This window comes from Triticum aestivum, chromosome 4B (assembly GCF_018294505.1).
Source record: "Triticum aestivum cultivar Chinese Spring chromosome 4B, IWGSC CS RefSeq v2.1, whole genome shotgun sequence".
In the NCBI taxonomy this organism is placed as follows: Eukaryota; Viridiplantae; Streptophyta; class Magnoliopsida; order Poales; family Poaceae; genus Triticum; species Triticum aestivum.
The window spans coordinates 374688909-374710511 of NC_057804.1; the positions used below are offsets into that span (position 1 = coordinate 374688909).

The 21603-nt window shown below is 46.9% G+C and overlaps 1 protein-coding gene across 2 annotated transcripts; it reads left to right on the forward strand.

Moving 5' to 3' along the window:
• Nucleotides 1-918: 918 nt before the first annotated feature.
• LOC123092225 (ABC transporter I family member 6, chloroplastic) lies at nucleotides 919-20668 on the forward strand. 2 transcript variants are annotated; one of them, XM_044513930.1, is made up of 7 exons: nucleotides 919-1257; nucleotides 1366-1416; nucleotides 3029-3250; nucleotides 3385-3507; nucleotides 4526-4702; nucleotides 5590-5689; nucleotides 20144-20668. In XM_044513930.1, the coding sequence occupies exons 1-6, from the start codon at nucleotides 997-999 to the stop codon at nucleotides 5677-5679; spliced, it is 924 nt and encodes a 307-aa protein (XP_044369865.1). In that variant the 5' UTR covers nucleotides 919-996; the 3' UTR covers nucleotides 5680-5689; nucleotides 20144-20668. The 2 variants fall into 2 exon arrangements, with proteins under 2 accessions (XP_044369865.1, XP_044369864.1); XM_044513929.1 differs by lacking the exon at nucleotides 20144-20668 and adding an exon at nucleotides 5875-6174.
• Nucleotides 20669-21603: the final 935 nt, after the last annotated feature.

Here is a 21603-nt window from a genome sequence, read left to right on the forward strand (position 1 = left end):
ACGCAACATATGATACAAGAAATTAAGAATATTGCTAATTAAATAAAAGTGCTAAGAAAGGCATGGAACAAGGTACCTGGATGGCTAGAAAAATCGAAATCACAAGATTTTGCTGCTACGTCACGAACAGAAGTCCAAGTTTCTGTTTCTAATCCCAATCAATACAAGAAACTGGAGTGTGAGAAAGAGAGATGTACGAGGATAATCTTCAGGAAACGAACGATCCAACAAGAATAGAAAGAAAAATTTTGCATTGAAGAGAAGATTGATGGGAATCTGGAAACCGCATTACCTTCTTCCACTAATGGCGCCTAGCAGCCAAAAATTACAATTAGACGAGTGGGCGGGGCGTCGTCATTCATGGCAAGGCTGATTTGTTGCGGGAAGGAAGAGTATTAAGCCGAGAAGACTGCACGATGTGCTAATCCATCAATTATTTTTTGTTTCTTTTTAGAGAATCAGTCAACCTGTTATAGGAAACCAAATCAATCGGGGGGCCCTTCCTACTCGGGGGCCGGGGCGGCCGCCCCACCTGCCCCCCCTCAGGGCCAGCCCTGAAGACAACATGAGGATGTCTCGCGTGATATTTCAGGAAAGGTACACGGAGATTTCGGCGTAATTAAGGGGTTACATCAGAGGGGCGACGAGAAATGATTGATTACCGGGAAAAGAACTTGGTACGGGAGAATAAAAAAAGAAATCGGCGGGGCGGGGTGCGTCGGACGAAAGAGAACCGAAAGGGTGCGAGTGCGACGACGTAAGAGGGGAGACGGATCATTACGCCTTTTTTAGGTAGTAGAGAGAGAAGTAGAGATTTCGACCTAGTTCGGGTTTGTACCGTGGAGTTGTTAGGGTGTGAACAGGCCGGCCCAAAGAGGCCCAAAGAGGACGGCAAATACGACGCCGCTGGCCCACTACTGACCCCGTCGTCATCCGAAGCCGCCGCGAAAGAAGCATCTTGAGGCGCGCACCTGCTGCCTCGCCCCTGACCTTCCCATGGCGCCGCCGTTCGCCGTCGCCGCAGTTTCCTCCTCATCCCCTCTCTTCTCCTCCTCGTCATCCCGCCCCATCCTCCGCGGCCACCCGCCGCTGGGTTATATCTCCGTGCGGCCACGGCACCGCTCGGCTGTGGCCTCCGCCGCGGCGACCGAGTCCGCTGGAAAGCTCCTTCTCGAGGTACACGGGCTTACCGCCTCCGTCAAGGAGACTGGGCAGCAGATCCTAAAAGGCGTCGACCTCACCATCCGCGAGGGCGAGGTTCGTGTTGGGTTGGAAGAACTAGCGGCTCGTTTGGTGTAGTGCTTGATTGGGTCTGCAAGGGTTGGTGTGTTGACTTGTGTTGGGTTTGTCTGCGTGTGATAATAGGTTCATGCGATCATGGGGAAGAACGGCTCCGGCAAGAGCACCCTCACAAAGGTTAGGTCCTACAGCTCACGCGTCCAAATTTGTCTCGATTGTTACTATGAAAACCACTGAGAAATTGTTGCCTGCGTGCATTTATGTGCCTGTTTGAGATGTCTCTGAGAAATGGAGATCAAGAGGATCGAAATGGCCAAAATCAAGAGTTCAATCTGGTTTCCCTTCCAGGATATATTAGAATCAGTATTCAATTTGTGTGCTTGCCTATTTCGATGCCATTTAAGTTACACGTGCCTTCTCTAGTATGGCAACTGTGATTGGAATCTTAGGTGTTATTTGGTTTGAGGAATCAAATATTAAAATGGTGAATGATCCATACAATCCTAGGTCACTTGGTTTAATGAATCAAATGGATTTAGCCCATCACCACCTCGTCCTTCATAAGCCAAGTACGAAATGAAGAATTGGGTCATTTAACCAAATTTGATGGATCATCTAGTGATGTATAAAACCATGATGGACGAGGTGATTTTCTTGCAAGAGTTATGCCTTTTATGTCTCTTGTTTGGATGTATGGTGCATACATGAGCCTATTTTCGTGCAACCTCTTGGGGACCAAATCCAGAAGAAATTAAGGCTAGAAAGAGCCGGGTATTCCAGTTAACAGTGAGCAATCAGAGCCCCTCCATATAAAACAGCATCCACCAATCACTTGAAGTAACACCTCTGCTAGAACATATGAACATAATAGAGCTTTTTTCGACAGTGACATACAAAGTTTGCATAACAGATCATCTTAAATTCTTACAGAGAGCGACAAAAGACTACCAAGATCTGTTGCAAGAACGCATAAAGGTTCTAACCTTATCATGTGGCAAGGTTCCTTTTGGTTAACTTGTTTTCTGTTAGGACCTTGGGCTATCACTTGATTCTGCTGACCGCCATGTCCACCATCGGTTGCTCCCCTAACAGCCTAACTCCCTTCAGCAATGTTCCCTGTTGCTGCAAAGACAAAATTATTTGTAGAAAGCATCAGCAAGATGTCACAACAACTCCCCTTAAGTGACCATCTTGCTGAGAATAGGCCATAAAGACAAAAACACTGCAGTAAAGCAGATCCGTTTGACCCCTTTTGGGTGAACCAGGGACTTGTTTGCAGTTCAAAGCTTCCTTCAAACTGCTCCAGGCAAACAATGCAAATGGCCCTGAACATGGTATGCTCAGTACTTGTTTTGCAGCTTGTATTTTGAAAATACTTTAAGGAACCCATGCAACCAAGTTTGTTTTGGCATCATGTGAACTCCAAATTGTTAAAGGAAATGCTGGTGCTCATTTTGTTGCTAAAATAACCAACCAGATGAACCACTTATACAAGAAGTTTTGAAGTACCCTTGTAAGTTCAGGCCCGGTTAAAAAACACAGCCAGTAAAGTATAGTCAAGCTTGTGGTCTTAAACTTATAGGACCTGTGGAGATCAACCCCTTAAGTATTCGACGAGCTTTCTTATGTAATGCGAGCATTGCAAATTCTGTGGGAAGTTCAGCCACCATAATTGTGCAATTTAATTCAACCCCTTGCCTTGTTTGCATCTCCAAGGTGACCTGATTTGACCTTGTTCCTGGCTCTCATATCTAGACATTCAGTTGAGTGTTCTGTCTGTTTTTTACAGGTTCTTGTTGGCCATCCACACTACGAGGTAACTGGTGGTACCATTCTCTTCAAGGGTGAGAACTTAATTGACATGGAGCCAGAGGAAAGATCTCTTGCAGGCCTCTTTATGAGCTTCCAAGCGCCTATTGAAATTCCTGGAGTGAGCAATTATGATTTTCTGCTCATGGCAATAAATGCTCGCAGAGAGAAGGACGGTCTCCCAGCTTTGGGACCTCTTGAGGTTTGACAATTATGTTATTGTATAGCCATCAATCTTTTTATACTTAGCGTACTAGAGAATAATATGGTGTTGTATGTTGCTAACTAGTTTCTATGATAAGTACAAACTGACATATATTTTGCCTTATCATGCAGTTCTATTCTGTTGTATCACAAAAAGTCGAGGCCTTAAAGATGGAGCCAAAGATCCTTGATCGTAATGTAAACGAAGGATTTAGTGGTGGAGAAAGAAAGCGCAATGAGATACTGCAACTTTCTGTAAGATTACTATGGGCTATCAGACACCCTAATTTGGCTGTTACATCACTTATGTGCTACCATTGTATCACCTATTAGATATTGCAGGTTTCATGTATCAATTTTTTCGCAGATTAACAAAAATAGAAGTATTTGAGATTGCGATATTCAATACAGTATGTTGTTGAAAAATGTAACTGTTAGACCAAGTAGTTGCTGACAGTTAATAAAATCTGAACTAGCAAGTTTTTTAGTTCACCAAATGCTAAACCAGACCAAATGAACTTCGAAAGATTAGATGCCTTGTTTCACATATGCAAATTAGAGAGTTCAACCAGTCCATCTGATAAGAGGATCATGAATAGCAGTTCCTGTTTGATTTGCTGGACTGATTATAATGCCAATATGGGATGTTATACCATCATAATACCAGTTCATAGTTCCACAAATACTTGGTATCCAAGGATGACCATATTGCTACAAATTAAACCATATACATGCATAATATCTCAAAGCTGTATGGAGTTAATTTTTGAGGATCTTCAGAAAATAAATCTGTTGGCTTACCTGCAGTCTCTTCTTTGCTGCAACGAACCATTGAGTTAAACTCTTCCATTTATTCCCCTATCCAATGAATTCATTCTAGATTTCTTTGCCAGCCTTTTTGTGTCTCCATACATTTTCAGCTCTGAACATGTTCTGTATGAAGCTTAATCTGATGCCGAGACCTATCAGTGGTGTGTATGCATTTGAGATTCATTAGGCATTTCTTTCCTTAAATGATGACCATCTTCGTGTACACTTTATTGTTTTAATTTTGTATTATATATTCATTATTCTATGCAGCATGCCAATCTCCTTGTTTTGTTGAGACTTGTTAGGTATATGTTTGTTACAAAACATTATCAGCAAATTTTATTGCATAGGTCTAAAGCATACCTTCTTTGACACAGAGAATGCTTGTTGAACATTTTTATCAGAAATCTTTATTTATCTACATCAATAAATTTCCACTTCTGATTCATAGTTTGTGAATTAGGTCCTTGGGGCTGATTTAGCCCTCCTCGATGAAATCGATTCTGGATTAGATGTTGATGCACTTGAAGATGTAGCTCATGCAGTGAATGGGCTCTTGACTCCCCAAAACTCCGTCCTGATGATTACACATTACCAACGTCTTTTGGATCTTATTAAGCCTAGCTATGTTCACATCATGGTAAGCTCACAAGCATACTTGTTTTGTAGAGTTTAGGTATCTATTTAGGCTGTGTTTGGCATTGAGGTGGATTATGATTGTCCAGATTTTCCAACCAGCTTTTGCCTATTTTTTCTGTCTGGGTGACAAAATTTTGCCTGCTTTCGTGGCTGTTTCCCACAGCAGATTATAAAGTAAGTTAAGCAGAAAATTGTTCAACAACCGCAAACTAAGCCTTAGCATTCCTCTATCTTGTTTCAAGAAGATTTCATTTGGCCCCAGAATTGGTACTTTTCTGTTTGGTAACCAACTCTTGCCCGCTTTCATGGCTGTTTTCCCACAGCAGATTATAAAATAAGTTTAACACAACACAGTTCAGTAACTGCAGACTGAGCCTTAAGCATTCCTCTATTTTGTTTCAAGAAAGATTCATTTGGACCCAGAATTGGCTGTTCATTTTCTGTTTTGTGCATCTTTAGAGTACTGCCAAAGAGGTGACTGAACTTGTGTGGCCTAACTTTTTATGTGTAGTGTTATTTAATCAGGTGGTGAAGACCTATGGTCTCACCAGGTTGTACACATTTGAAAGTAACTGTTTCTCAATCTAGCATTCAACCCCATGGCAGCACTTGCTGATAATCAAAATATCACTTGCACCTTTGTCAATCTTTCTTCTTTTTCCGTCCTAATCTTGTACTCCCTCCGTCCGGAAATACTTGTCCTCGAAATGGATAAAATGAATGTATCTATAATTAAAATAAGTCTAAATACAACCATTTTGAGGACAAGTATTTTCGGACGGAGGGAGTAGAATGTAGGAACAGTGTTGTGAGTATTTCAACGATTTTAAATTCTTCAATAAAGGGCATGTGCTGTCACTGATAATGCTTCTGATTGGTAACTTACAGGAAAGTGGCAAGATAGTGAAGACAGGTGACAGCTCTCTAGCCAGCCACATCAACGAGGGTGGCTACAAATCAATTGCTTATTTTGTATAGCATGAATAAGGTTCTTCTTTGGTTCACTCTTCTTTTTCCTAATTCTTTTTTGAGAGAGACATTGTTTGCTCTTATGGTGGCATGAGGACCCATGCATCTTCATGGTGAAGAATGATGAAAGAACTATCTATATTGGTTCTGCAAAGATGGACCAGCTTCTTATGGATTTGGCTGATTTTAGATGCTCCTTTACAGGTCAAATGCTTGAATTCCCAGCCACTAGTCTATATGTCTGAACAAACTGGTGACTAGTTGGGTTCTATATATTCTTATGCCCGGTGAAACTGGCATGGAGCCTGGAAGTAAAACATGCTAACTTATGTGAAATTGTAGAGCTAGTGCCCATTTGGCCAGGCATATCCTTTTGGAGGTGGAGCACTGGAGTTCTGAATTGCCCTCGGCCATATTTCTCTTTCTTGTCCTGTAAGATTTGTTGGATTCCAATATTAATACATTTATACATGCAGGGCGATACGTACTGCTGTTCTCTGACTCTGCACTTATCTTCTTGTTTCTGAACTGTTGTAACTTTGGACATTGACAAAAACAGGATGTCTCGTGACCCATCCCCAGCCCAGCCCCTCCACGATCCCCTCCCGGCGCCGGCCACCGTGGCCACGCCGGCCACCATCACCCCGGGTCCTTGCCTGCTGCCGCCCCCTCCGGCTCGCTTGCCGCTGGACTTCATCCCGCAGGTGGTCCCTGCAGGTGCGTCGTCGTTGCCGGTGCATGTTGATGCCAGATCTAGGTCGCCGATCCGGTCGCCGTCGTCCCATGACCGGTCCCTGCGCAATGCGCCGGTGGAGATGGTGCCGGAGACGCCGCCGGAGCTCCAGGGCGTCCAGCCGCGGGTCGCATCCATCATCATCGTCCCGTCGCCTCAACTCCTCGGCGCCTCGTCCTCTTCCTGCAGCGGCTCTCCAGCGGATGCGGGGCGTGACGCAGATGCGTCTGGCGAGGGATGGCAGCTCGTGTGCTCCCGGCGTGGCCCGCGCCTCCCGCCTCCTCCTGCACCGGCCTCTGCTTGACGCCCCCCTTCCTGCCTGGCTGCACGGGAGATGCTGCTGCTGCCTCGCCCCGGGTCACCGTGCTTTGGTTTGCCGGGATCCCTTCAGGTGCTCTCGCTGCCTCCAGCCCGGCCACCGTGCTCGCGGATGTACCAATGCGTGGCGCCCGCTCGGCTCCCTGAAGATCCTGCGGCGGCCTGCTACAGCTCCCCCTGTGGCTCCCCGGCCACCGACTCATGGTTGGCCTGCTCCTCCGCAAGCTGAAATGCCCACCTCGTCAGCATGGCCTCAACTCGGAGGTGCTGTCCTGCGGAGGGAAGGTCTTGCTGCTACGGATATGCTGCACCAAACACCAACCAGCTCTGGTCATGTGGCGACAGTTTGGCTTGCCGGGGCGCAGTCAGATGCCTCTTGCAAGGCCGTGGCAGAGGCCCTTGCGTCCGCGATCGGCGCCAACGTCGTGGATATCAGGGCCATCCGCCAATTTGTGGATGCCACCGTCGATCGTCAATCTCCGTCCAGGACTATGCTCCCCTCGCCGTCTTCATCTGCATCACGGCCCCCAGGATTTGAAGCTTCTCCGGTGACGAGCTCTGCCCCACAGACGCCGCCCTTCATTACCGATGCTTGCCGCACACCTTGCAGTACAGCGACTGATGATGTTTGTTCCCCTACTACCGAGACGGTCGCTGTCTCCGCTACGCCGCCCCAGACTCCTGGTCCAGCACCTACTCTGCATGTCACCCCTACAAGTCAGGTGATGGTTCATGAAGAGCAGGAACTGCCGGCTGGGTTTGACACCCTGTTTCAGCCGCGTCAGGAGGCCATCTTGGGCTCCCCTCCAACACTGCAAGGGAAACAACCAGGACGACGTAGAAAGACCATGGCTGGGATGTCCATTGACCAGGAAGGGGCTGCTTTCTGTCACGACCGGTTTTCCGGGTAATAAATTTCCAGAAAAGACCGTCGTGCTCATCAGCCCCAGGATTACTGTTAGCTGATGAGGCTCCAACTTGATACAGAAATTCCAAGCAAAATACAAAATATGTAGTACAAGACCATTCTGGCCAGTGAGTACAACAAATGGTTTCTAGTGGTTGATGGCGGAAGCGGATTGTGAAACATCAGTGTCTATGGGACTCCATTTCCCACGGGAACAGCTGACCAGGTTAATTCCTATCTTCGCGAGGCTGCTATCTTCATTGAGTGGGTTCCGGGGCTGGCATCGCGTCGCTCCTCTCCGTGCAAGAAAATCTGGCCAAGACAATAGCCAGGGACAAGCCAGTGAGTACTTTGAATGTACTCGCAAACATTATGAACACAGGTATAATATAACCATGATGTGCTAAAAATATTATAAGCTCATGACGTCAGTCACAATGAAACTCAGATGCGTGCAAGCAAGTTATTTATAAAAATGCAATAACATGGTAGTATAAAAATTTATGAAACAAATAGCAAGCAATGCCACAGTCGGGCGTCTTAGCGACACCACATAAATGGCTTTAAAAGAAATGCCACAGTTGGGCGTCTGAGCGACACCACATAAAGGGCTTTAAAAGAAATGCCACAGTCGGGCGTCTGAGCGACACCACATAAAGGGCTTTAAAAGAAATGCCACAGTCGGGCGTCTGAGCGACACCACATAAAGGGCTTTAAAAGAAATAATCATAATGAACATCCCGGAGGTAGAACCATCCCAGAGATACTCGGTAATAACAATAATATCACGGGTTAGTCAACAATAATAATAATCATAGATATCACAAGTCACGAGTAGTAATTCCATTTCTGGTTAACCGTTTCACCTCCGAAGACCGACACTAAGACCGATACCTGACCCATCCCAGACTGTAATCCTTAACCATGGACACGGCTATTTGAATAGGTTTAATATCTCTGCAGAGAGTGTACTCTTTACCCACGAGTAACGGATTCCTTTAGTCCATCGGACTAATTCCGTCTACGGTCTTTTAATTGAAACACACCTGACTTGCACACACCAGCTTTCACTCGTGTCTGGAATCACCCATGACACCTGTTAAGCAAAACTCTAAGTGGGGAGGCTACAACCTCGCGTAGCATGGGATCAAATTTCTATCGCGCGCTCTAAGGGGTGCCCCCCTCTCGGTCACAACCGGATACACCCATGCCCCCGGACCAGGTGGCATGCCTACCGGCTACAACCGGTATCTTCCACCATGGCCTCTCTGTACGGTGTGTGCCAAGACAAGGGTTAACAACTTACTGAACCATACCCCACCTACGGTAGGGACCAGTGGCAGTACGAAAACAAGTATGGGGGTTACCGGAACAAGACTCGATCTATGGCCGACTCAGGAGGCTTATGAGTTCCCTGCATGACATGTATAACAAATATATTTCAACCGAAGAAATCACCACTCAATGTACCTTACCATGCCATACCGGACATAACCGTCCCGACGGGGACCGGCGACAAGCTCACGCCTACCCAAGGCCGAGGCTTTCCCGGATTCCTTTCCGGCATGCATGCAAGGCACATGAGGAGGATTACCATCACAATAATATTCATTTCCAACAGCAAGGAAATCACTGATATGCTTCCATGCAAATGATCATGTCACATGAAATAACAAGTCCTCCGAAGTAAGGTGGTGTTATAAACGTGTCAAATAACACACCAAAAACATTATGCCAGGGTTCAGAATGCTTGCCTTCATGGTGTGGAGAGGTGGGGGGGGGGGGTGCTCTCCAAATTTTTTGAAAGCTTCTTTCTCTCCCAAAAATCCTATTTTCAATAATATGCAAATAACACCTATTTCAAAAACAGTACAAAAAAGTTGTTTGGAAAATATTCAAATAAATCTTAAAATAAACTAGACAATATTTTAGAGATGTAGGAAAAAGAATTAATTCATTTGGAGTTATATTTAAAAAGTTATAGCCAGTCAAAGCTCTGGTCAAATCTGTTATTTAAATTAAAACAGAAAAGCAAACGTTTCGGAGGGGAATACGCTTTCGGAGCGGGGAAAACGTACTAGGCGGATTACGTCTTCACTTAATCCCACGTGGACAGGCACGGGGTCGCTGACAGTGGGTCCAGGGGGCCCACTAGTCATGTTTGACTAGTCTCTTTCCCTCTCCTTCCTCTGTCCCGAGCGGAGGCGGAGCTCCGGCGATTGTCGCCGGCGACTGGCGGCTCCTCGCGGGGCCCTGAGGGCGGGGATGGATCCGCCACTCCAGTGCGGTCCTCCCGGTGGTCGCAGGGTAGCTGGAGGTGGAGGGAGCTGCCGGCGGCGAGCTCCGCGGCGGAGGAAAGCTTCGGTGGCGAAGTGACATTGTGGCGGCGATGGTTCCCGATCAAAATCAAGTAGTGGGAAAGGTTCATGGGAGGATGAGGAAGTTCCTGGCGAAGAGAACGGAGAGGGGGAGGTACTGGAGGTGCCGGATTGGCCGGGGCGGTGGCGGCGGCCGGAGTTGCCGGAGATGAGGAAGGAGGCCTCCCCGGGTCGAATGCGAGGCAGGGGAGCGCCATGGGGGTAGCATAAGGTCGCCTGCGTGCTCGGGGAAGCTCGGGGGGTCCATTTATAGCGCGCCAAGGTCGGTTCCGCGGCGGTGGGGATAAGCTCTCCGGCGAACCGTCTCTCTGTAGCTAGGGCGACGTGGCGGCGACGAACGCTAGCGGACACCCGTGTGGATGAGCTCGGGCTGTGCCGGGGCCAGGTGGCGAGCCGGGGTGGCTTGGGCGGCGCTGAATGGAGCAGGGGCTATCGGCGGCGGCGGCGGCTAGCTCTTGGCCTGCCGGGCGTGGCGGGGGCTGCTTGGCGCGTTGCGGTGAGAAGGGTAGCGCGTGGCGAGGTGCTGCAGAGCGAGCCAAAACCGTGGGGGCCAGCGTGTCGGCTCGTGTGCGCGGCTGCAATATGCGCGCTCTGGGCGTGCCCAGAGCACGCCGACCATCTGTTCGGCGAAATGCCCTGGCCTGCTAGATGGCTTGGTTGGAGCTGAGGATTAGCAGTTCTAGGCTATGGCTTGCAAGGGGATCAGTAGACAAGCTGGTTTGGTCAGGAGATCAGGTTCACAGTGCAAACCAAAAATTCATGCCAAAACAGATCATGCCCATATGGTGTTTGACAAAATGCTAAGGGCACTTAGGCATTTCTTGGAGTGGCCAAAATCTCCAAATCAGTGTCTCTGTGGATGAAAGAGAGGGTGGTGATGTTAGTTGGTGAAATGCACAAACTTGTTAGTGCAAGTCTAGCAGAATTTCAATTCTGGACAGGAAATAAATGGCATTATTTCATGAACCAAAATTAATCCAATGGGTGCATGCTCCTGGACTTAAGGGTTTGGCAAGGGGGACTACCAGTAGAAAAAGTAATCATGGATATAGGAGCAATTAAAATGGTGGTTGCTGTACAAATCATCAAGTTGGTCCAGAATGGAAATGAGGTTGATTCACTCAATATTTTCAAAGAACAACCCTGGATTTTTGCACAAAATGGAATAATATGCTCCTACCGACCTCCCCTAATTTTGGTAGAAGTTTTAAAGAAATATATAAAAGGGTTGTAGTGCAAAATGCACTCTGGACCAGAGAAGAAAAACTGAGTGTAGGGCTCAAAATATTTCATGAATGAAATATATTTTTGCATAAAAGTGATTTAAAAACATCACATGACATCTCCAAATTTTTGTGGAAATTTTAATTGAATCTATCAAATGGTTGTAGTTCAAATATGGCCATATAACCTTGAAAAACTATTTTCAGGAAGGTAAAGATCAAGCAATTAACTTAGTTAATTAGTTATACTGATAAAAGGAAAGTTTTTCTTGAGAGGTTAAACAAGTCCAAAAACATATTTGAAAAGTTTTCTCTTTGGGAAAAACTCATCATAACAGGGAAGGAAATGATTTAAAAATCAAAAATGGAGCTCAGAAATCCAAAGTTTTAATTCCTAGAAAAATTTTAATTTAAAAAAAACAAGGCCAAATTTTTGGGGTGTCACAATACTATCCCCCTTAAGAAAAATCTCGTCCTCGAGATTTGCTAAGAGCCGTTGTGAAAAACAAAAGTTCCATATGCATTCGAGCGGTTGTGAGACTGCTGCCGTGGTGCTGTGTGAAATTAATTAATCCACGTCGTGAAGTGGCAGGTGTAGCAATTCAGGAAAAAGAAGTCTCACTCCAGGATTTTGCGAGGGAAAAACAGTTAATTTTTAGGAGCATAATCCACAACAAAAACTACACACATTAGTAGAAGCCAAATAATTGACTCGTCGTACAAACTCAGGGTATCACGCATAAGTCACACACATAAATAAATGTTGCAAGGAACAAATACAATAGCGACGTCTAAAATGAAAATGGTAACTGGGTGGGGTCCTGATAAAATGTCTCTGGTAAAGGGATACACTCCTCTTCTATCGGAGGAAGTGGATTGACCAGTCGATGTATGCGTCTCTCCGGGTCGGGTCTCAGTGGTCTGCCGATGGCAATCTGAGGATTTAAATCTGCGAGGCTCTGGAGATAATCCATCACTCGCTGGTTCAAATGCTCTTGAGCAATGATGTACTGGATAAGGTTGGCCAGAACTGGGTCTCTCTCAATACGTCCACCGGGAAAAGATGTTACTTCTCCGGGTGCTGCATGACTCGGAAAGTAATAATATCCTCGTTCGCGGGCATAGGGTACTGCGGATCGAAGACGAGCAATCGCTTCTTTTGCAGCAACTTCTATGGCCAGGTGTGGGGTTGGCATAGATTTCCCCATGAAGGAAACTTCTATTGGATCTTGGTTGGGGTCTACAGGAGGAATGTGTACTGCTGCCCAATATTCCGAGGTGGATGGGGTGATCCTCGATTTGAACAGCTCGTACTGAGGTGGCTGGGTAGAACCCATGGTACTGCGGGTAAAATCCCACAATATTTTGACAAAGCTACCTGGGGTTGCATCTGGGGTTCTCAGATGAATGCTGGGGCTCGGCATGACAGGAAAAAGTGTGAGTGTGGTGCACAAGGTGAGGGTTGTTGGGTAAGGTCACAAGGTGGTCTTTATATAGCAATGGAGCCGGGTCGTTTTACCGTGGTGAAAGGTAATAAATTTGCCAGCTTAGCTCCAAAGGTCAGGTCAGTGTCAGAGATACACATATCTCATAAAGAGACGTGTTACTGTGGTTGTCGTTGGGTTGGTTTTGGTAGTCGTGCCCGGAAAATATGCAGCTATGCGCTGACCGAAAATGCAAGGCTACTATTAAAGCAGAGGCACAAAGACAGGCTGCGTTAAAATACGCGGTCGCATGATTACAAAGCGAGGATACATTGAAACTTGGTGCTACTCATACGGCTTAGTCTACCTCGTTCATGTCTAAACGGGCGTGCCTGGTGGATGTCGAGGCTTCTCCACGTGTCTCACTGCCGGGATTAGTCGGAGATGGCGGGGGAACTACAGGGTCGGGGTAGTGATGATGACCATCGCGGGGATTGTTGGCCACAACTCCGTTGGAGTGTGCTCCCAAAATGCGACGAAGCACCTCTGGGGTTATCGCAGCACCTTGGCCGATGGCTGGGGCAGATCTTGGGGTCTCGATCGGTTGTCCAAACAGCACGACTGAGTTGTCGGCGTTGGGCTCGTTTTCTCCTCTCGCCGGGGCTCGACGAACCAGCTCTCCACGAGCTGCGATTAGATCAATGGTGATCTGGTCGAACAGTGCCTCTAGTGCACTTACATAGCGCACTAGGTGCAACAATGCGGGGTCCGTCTCGTGATCTCCGTTGGCAACTTGGGGTGGTCTACCATACCCTTCACGTCTGGGGTAGTAGTGGAACGAGCGACAGTTAACTCTGGGCGACAAGTGCCTGAGATGAACTATAGCCTCTCGAGCGGCTAGCTGGATGGCTTGTGGCTCAAAGGAAGTTGTTCTTCCGGTGAACCGGTAGGGGCGCTCGGGTGCTAGACTCCTACCGTAAATGTGCACAGTGGCCCAGAATTGGCGGTCTTCACCGCTCATGGGTCCTTGATACACAACATATTCTGGTGGCTCCTCTAACGCGTAGGCACGACGGGTGAGGTTTGCGAAGATGGTCACAAAACCTCCAAGGTTGGTTGCTGTGGTTTCGTTGTGCACTATAGGTCCAGGCGTTGTGGCTCGGTTTGGGGTAGCGGCTGTGCTGTGCTGGGTTGAGGCTAGCGTGCCCTTTTTATAAGAAAAAGGGGACGGAGTCTTCCTTCGCACGCTTGCGAGAAAGGACTATTTAGGGGCCAGTCACTGGCGCATGAGTGACAGGTTAGGTTAATAGGTTGGGCACCGACTGCCAAAAAGGTGTTGGGTCACTGTGTGGCTATCTTGCACGAGAAGCTTGGCTGGGGTTTGGCTAAGGTCTAGTGGGTTGGTTTGCCTAAGTTTATTGACCTGGCTAAGATAGGATTAGCTAATGGTCAGCCTGGCTCTGATACCAAGTCTGTCATGACCGGTTTTTCGGGTAATAAATTTCTAGAAAAGACCGTCGTGCTCATCAGCCCCAGGATTACTGTTAGCTGATGAGGCTCCAACTTGATACAGAAATTCCAAGAAAAATACAAAATATGTAGTACAAGACCATTCTGGCCAGTGAGTACAACAAATGGTTTCTAGTGGTTGATGGCGGAAGCGGGTTGTGAAACATCAGTGTCTATGGGACTCCATTTCCCACGGGAACAGCTGACCAGGTTAATTCCTATCTTCGCGAGGCTGCTATCTCCATTGAGTGGGTTCCGGGCTGGCATCGCGTCGCTTCTCTCCGTGCAAGAAAATCTGGCCAAGACAATAGCCAGGGACAAGCCAGTGAGTACTTTGAATGTACTCGCAAACATTATGAACACAGGTATAATATAACCATGATGTGCTAAAAATATTATAAGCTCATGACGTCAGTCACAATGAAACTCAGATGCGTGCAAGCAAGTTATTTATAAACTTGCAATAACATGGTAGTATAAAAATTTATGAAACAAATAGCAAGCAATGCCACAGTCGGGCGTCTTAGCGACACCACATAAAGGGCTTTAAAAGAAATGCCACAGTTGGGCGTCTGAGGATTAGCAGTTCTAGGCTATGGCTTGCAAGGGGATCAGTAGACAAGCTGGTTTGGTCAGGAGATCAGGTTCACAGTGCAAACCAAAAATTCATGCCAAAACAGATCATGCCCATATGGTGTTTGACAAAATGCTAAGGGCACTTAGGCATTTCTTGGAGTGGCCAAAATCTCCAAATCAGTGTCTCTGTGGATGAAAGAGAGGGTGGTGATGTTAGTTGGTGAAATGCACAAACTTGTTAGTGCAAGTCTAGCAGAATTTCAATTCTGGACAGGAAATAAATGGCATTATTTCATGAACCAAAATTAATCCAATGGGTGCATGCTCCTGGACTTAAGGGTTTGGCAAGGGGGACTACCAGTAGAAAAAGTAATCATGGATATAGGAGCAATTAAAATGGTGGTTGCTGTACAAATCATCAAGTTGGTCCAGAATGGAAATGAGGTTGATTCACTCAATATTTTCAAAGAACAACCCTGGATTTTTGCACAAAATGGAATAATATGCTCCTACCGACCTCCCCTAATTTTGGTAGAAGTTTTAAAGAAATATATAAAAGGGTTGTAGTGCAAAATGCACTCTGGACCAGAGAAGAAAAACTGAGTGTAGGGCTCAAAATATTTCATGAATGAAATATATTTTTGCATAAAAGTGATTTAAAAACATCACATGACATCTCCAAATTTTTGTGGAAATTTTAATTGAATCTATCAAATGGTTGTAGTTCAAATATGGCCATATAACCTTGAAAAACTATTTTCAAGAAGGTAAAGATCAAGCAATTAACTTAGTTAATTAGTTATACTGATAAAAGGAAAGTTTTTCTTGAGAGGTTAAACAAGTCCAAAAACATATTTGAAAAGTTTTCTCTTTGGGAAAAACTCATCATAACAGGGAAGGAAATGATTTAAAAATCAAAAATGGAGCTCAGAAATCCAAAGTTTTAATTCCTAGAAAAATTTTAATTTAAAAAAAACAAGGCCAAATTTTTGGGGTGTCACACTTTCTCGCTACGGCGCTCCAGTGCTAGGCTACGGGCAAGTGGGCGCGCGCGAATCGTTCTAGTTCAGAAGGAAGCACAGAAGATGGTGTGTCGCAGCTTAGGAATCGTCAAAGATGGGCAAGATATAACGGCGGCGGCTCTGGCTGAGCTTGAGGAGCAGTTCAAGGAAGAAATCCCTGGCACGGTGTTGGCTGCATTGCGTGCCCTCTTCAAGCTCGACGATGCCCAGGCCATGGCCGTCGAAGATTCCATAATTGCACAGGGAGGTGCCAATGGTCTTGATCATGAAGAAGAGGTGGCAGCTACTGCTACTTAATGCCAGGTGGCTTAGTATGCTGGTGTTGAATTAGTAGCTATGTTAGCACAACTTATGTACCCTAGGGGCTCCTGCATGAGGAGATTAGTGCACCCAGTTTGGGTTCGCAAGTTATTGTCTAGTGGCGATGGTTGTTCTTTCAGCCATTTGTTTTCCTTGTTGGCATTATGCCGCTGTGATCAAGGGCGTAAGGCTGTTCAATTATGTTAGAACAATCCATCAACTTTCTGTGTTGGAACGTGAGGGGACTAAACTGTCCAAATCGACGCACTACTGTACACGAAACAATTGCAGCAACTACATGCTAGATTGTGTGCCTCCAGGAGACTAAACTTGAAGATATTGATCGCTTCACCGCATCTTATCTTGGTGGCCACCGTCTGAAACATTTTGCCCAGAGGCCGGCTACCGGCACCCGTGGAGGGATCCTTATGCTCTGGGACGATAGTTATGTCAGCATCTCCAATGTTGTCACCTCGGAGTTCTGCCTTTCGGCGGACGTTTCCGTCCTGAACTCCGACCCCCGCTTCAAGATAATTACGGTCTATGGGCCTACCGCGCACTCCAGAAAAGATGATTTCTTTGCGGAGCTCCTTGCCCCAAAACCACCGGCTGGCCATATGTGGCTGGCCTTGGGGGATTTCAACCAAATCTACCGTGCGCGCGACAAGAACAAGCGTAACATAAATCGTAGCCGCATCAACCGCTTCCGTGCCACCCTCCAGGCGTGTGAGCTAAAAGAATTACATCTTCAAAACAGAAGATTCACCTGGAGCAATGAGCGGGTGAACTCCACGCTTTGCAAGCTTGACTCCTACTTCTGCAATGCCGACCGGGACATTCAGTTTGACACCCATGTGCTACATGCGCTCTCCTCCTCGCTCTCTGACCACTGCCCTTTACTCCTCGCCGACGATCGAGGGCCTCGTAGGCCTCGGAGCTTCAAATTTGAGAACTTTTGGTGTTCCATCCCGGGTTTCTCCGAGGTTGTCGAGAATGCTTGGGCTGCGCACACTGGCCATTCTGAGCCCTACCAAATCCTTTTTCACATGCTCAAGAGAGTTGGCATGAGATTGGCAGAGTGGAGTAGAAGTTTGTTTTCCAAGCCCAAGTTGCACCTACATGCTGCGTTGTTGGTTATCCTTAGGCTCGATGTTGCTCAAGAGTCACGGACTTTATCTGCTGAGGAGATGGACCTAAGAGCAAGATTAAAAAGAAGGGTCATTAGCTTGGCGGTTCTTGAGCGCACAAGAAAGAAGCAATGTGCCCGCTCAAGCAATCTCAAGGCGGGAGATGCTAATACCAAATACTTTCACCTTAGGGTGAATGCGAGAAGGAGGAAAAACCATATTCATCGCCTCAAACACAACAACGGTTGGGTTACGAACCACGAGCAAAAAGAGAAAATCATTCATGACCACTTCACCGAGGCCATTGGAAGAGGGGGCCCTCGAACCATGGACTTCAACTGGCAGAACCTCGAATTTGAGGAAATAGATCTTCATGGCCTTGATGACCCTTTCACCACAGAAGAGGTGTGGAATGCCATCAAACAAATGCCTAGTGACAAAGCCCCCGGCCCGGATGGTTTTACAGGGGCATTCTTCAAAAAATCTTGGCATATCATCAAAATTGATGTCATGCGTGTCATCGATCTGTTTGGAAATCTTCACGTGGGAAACCTCCATTGGTTAAACTCCGCAAATGTCATCTTGCTGCCCAAAAAGGATGGGGCGGAAGGAATCACCGACTATAGGCCCATTAGCCTCATCCACGCCATTGCCAAGATTATTGCTAAAGTGCTTGCCCTACGACTCGCCCCCCTCATGAACAACCTTGTCTCGCATGCCCAAAGCGCATTCATTAAGAGACGAAGTATCCACGATAACTTCATGTATGTGCGAAATCTCGCGCGACGGCTTCACAAGAGCAAGACTCCTTCCCTCCTCTTCAAGCTTGACATATGCAAAGCGTTCGACTCTGTGCGGTGGGAATACATCCTCGACCTCCTTCAAAGGAGAGGCTTCCCAAGCAAGTTTAGGGAGTGGATCACCGCTCTTCTTAAGACATCTTCCTCGAGAATCCTTCTAAATGGGATACCCGGCAATGCCATCAAACACGGGAAGGGCTTTCGACAAGGAGATCCGCTATCTCCTCTCCTCTTTGTCATTGCCATTGATCCTCTCCAACAAGTTCTTAATGTGGCCACTCGCTGCGGGATTCTTCACAAGATCAGAGGGCGTGGCACTTGCTTCCGGACCTCCCTTTATGCGGACGACGCGGCTGTTTTTGTCAAGCCTTTAAAGGAGGATGTTTTGAACCTTGCAACCATCCTGGATTGCTTTGGTCGGGCCACGGGATTATGCACAAACTTCCAGAAAAGCTCTGTCGTCCCCATAAGATGTGGGAGCTTGAACTTGGACGAGATCCTTCATGAGCTTCCGGCCTCCCGAGCCTCTTTCCCAGTGAAGTACTTGGGCCTTCCTCTCTCCGTGTGGCAGCTCAAGAGGGTTGACTGCCAATACCTTGAGGACAAGGTCGCAGGCAACCTTGTCTCTTGGGAAGGTGGGAATATCACCACAAAGGGTCGGTGCGTTCTTGTCAAATCAGTGCTCACCTCGCAGGTGATATTTCACGCCACTTCCCTCACCATCCCGCCCGGCACGCTTGCTAGCATCAACAAGATCGAGAGAGCTTTCCTCTGGTCTGGGACGGACAAGACGACCGGAGCCAAGTGCAAGGTCAATTGGGAGACAGTGTGCCGCCCCAAGGATCTAGGGGGCCTTGGTGTGCTTCATCTTGGGAAATTTTCCCGTGCACTAAGATTACGATGGCCTTGGTATGAATGGAATGACTCCCATCGGATGTGGGTGGGAATGGGAAATCCCTGTGACGAGGACGACATGGACCTCTTCTATGCTTCGACCACCATCACTATTGGCAATGGGGCTATTGCGCCTTTTTCGGACTCCCATTGGTTATTTGGTAGGAAACCAAAAGATGTGGCTCCACTCATCTTTGAGTGCTCTACGAGGAAAAATTGGAAGGTGCGCAAAGCCTTACTCGAGGGCGCGTGGATTGACAAAGTCAAAATTTCGACCTCCTTTTCACTCTAGCATATCCATCAATTTATCCATCTTTGGGCCTTGCTTCGGAATGTTCATCTCAAGGAGGATAGGGTGGATTCCATCGCATGGAAGCACACAACGAATGGTGAATACACCACAGCCTCGGCGTATAGGGCGCAATTCTTGGACATTGCACGCACAGAAATGAATAAAACCATTTGGAAGGTTTGGGCTCCACCAAAAATCAAGTTCTTTGCTTGGCTAGCAATTCAAAATCGTGTTTGGACCGCCGACCGTTTGGCCAAGCGAGGTTGGGACAATTGCGGACTTTGCCCACTATGCAAGAGGGAGCAAGAATCTGTGGCTCACCTCTTCTACAAGTGCCGATACACGTTGAGGCTCTGGGAAATGCTGAAAGTATGGCTACAATTGGATACCATGGATATTACTACTTGGATGGGGGAACGATCGATCAAGGATTGGTGGACAAGGATGTCTAGCGCAACGAGGGTGCATAGGAAAGCTATGGCCTCCCTCACAATGCTTGTTAGCTGGACTATATGGAATGAGAGGAACGCGAGGATTTTCCGCAACAAGTTCAAGCCACCCAACATCCTATTTATCAACATAAAGAGCGAGGCTAAACTTTGGATCACCACCGGGGCAAAAAATGTGGGTCTTCTGATGCCGGGAGAGTAATGACCATGATGCAATATTTTTTCATTTTTCTTTTCTTTCACAATGTGTTGCAAACTCTTGTCCGTTTCCTTCTTAATTAATGAATGAGGCAAAGCTTTTGCCTCTGTTTCAAAAAAAAAAAAATGCAGGGCAGCATCCTGCATGCGCATACGACCGACAAAATTGTATCCGAATTTTCTCTACAATTGGAGACAGTTCTGAATATCAGTTAATGCTTCTCTGGTATCTGGTCAAGTTCCTACTGATTGAAAATGTGCAATAGGTTCTTATGTTTATTCAGGACAGGTATTGTAGGCTCTGACCCATGTGCCACTAACAGCAGGTACCTACTGGACTTGCCATTGCATTAAGCACAGTTGCTCGGAGGAAGAATACTATTTTCTTCACTAGTTGGGTGTGGTGGACTATGCAAAAAGTTTCTTAGGTGCAATCCAGGCAAATGGTCTAGACTATTATCCTTTATCCGCCAGCCACTAATGGTGAGTGGCTACTGACTTAGCCGTTCCTGTTGCATCGCATTCTTTGCATTTTTTTTCAATGCTAACGCATCCAATAACAACCGAATCTTTCTGAGTTGCTGCCGCCTCCCTTCCTGGCCATGCAAGTTGACCTCGACTTCATCAATATGATACTCGGTGGTGGACTTTGTCATGATTACTTGCAATCAAAGATGAACTCTGAATAAAAATTTAAGTCGGTGTGAAAAAGGGTGAAAACTGGATAATTTTGGAAGTCAGTCAAAATTTCCTTCTATGAAAGTAGTCAAGTGTTCTTACTTTGCTGGAGTAGAATACATTGCCATGATTTGTTTTTTTATACACATGGTTTGTTTTATTCATCTCTATTAGTTAAAAATAACGTAAATGTTGGAGTAGAGTCCGGCAGATCCTTTGATAGGGTATCCCGGCCAAGTGAATAGATCGGAGGGGAAACAAGAGACCAAATTTACCTAGATTCAGGAATCAGGCCCTCACGATAGTGTTAATCTACCCTTGCTCGTGTTCGTGTTGTGCCGTGTCACAGCCCAGGGGTGCCACACCTTGCTGGTTATTGGCCCCATTAGGCCGGCCCAAGGCCCCCTAGGTCGGTTCCGTCTTGAAGAAGACTTTAGCCTTTCCATTCAAGACAAGGAAGCACGAGCCGTGGAGGACCCCCCCTCCACCAACGTAGCTGGCTAGGTTGCGTAACCCTAGGTGCCCCGATATCTTATATAAGAGGCCAAGCTAGTTGATAGATCATCATGCAATCCTTTGGTTATACATGTACTTTGTACACCCCAATCACAATATACATAGAGCAGGAGTAGGGTTTACCTTGTAAGGAGGGCCTGGACCTGGGTAAACTTGTCTCATGTTTCCCATTCAACCTAATCACCACGTCGGGATACTCTACTGAGGGATCTGCTGGAATTAGCTCTCTGCACCATTTCCCCGGGCATGATTGTGTTGGGTGGCCTGCGTCTCTGCCTCGGTCAGTGGTGGAGAGACGTGGGGAAGGTACGAAGACGTACGATGTCACGTTTTCTGGAATCGACTTATGTCCCATCCATCGAGACTCACATGTCTCCTTTTGACCTTGCCCATACGCAGGGGATGACATGGCTCTGTTGTCAGTTCCTGCTTGCTGATGACAGGTGACGAGCGCACAATAGGGTGTACCCTGGAGCATCGTCGATAGTTGCTGCCCCCAACTATTCCTTGCGTCATACCTTTCCAGTGAGCTATGGGGAGCATGGCATATCCACAACAAGTGGTTAGAAGGCGAGGTCAACTGGCTCCC

What these genes read in the sequence shown, in the direction of transcription:
- LOC123092225 (XM_044513930.1), top strand. Translation starts at nt 997, where the DNA reads ATGGCGCCGCCGTTCGCCGTCGCCGCAGTTTCCTCCTCATCCCCTCTC. An exon ending in GCAAGAGCACCCTCACAAAG is followed by an intron (nt 1,417 to 3,028) that starts GTTAGGTCCTAC and finishes TGTTTTTTACAG; the next exon opens with GTTCTTGTTGGCCATCCACA. An exon ending in CTAGCTATGTTCACATCATG is followed by an intron (nt 4,703 to 5,589) that starts GTAAGCTCACAA and finishes GGTAACTTACAG; the next exon opens with GAAAGTGGCAAGATAGTGAA.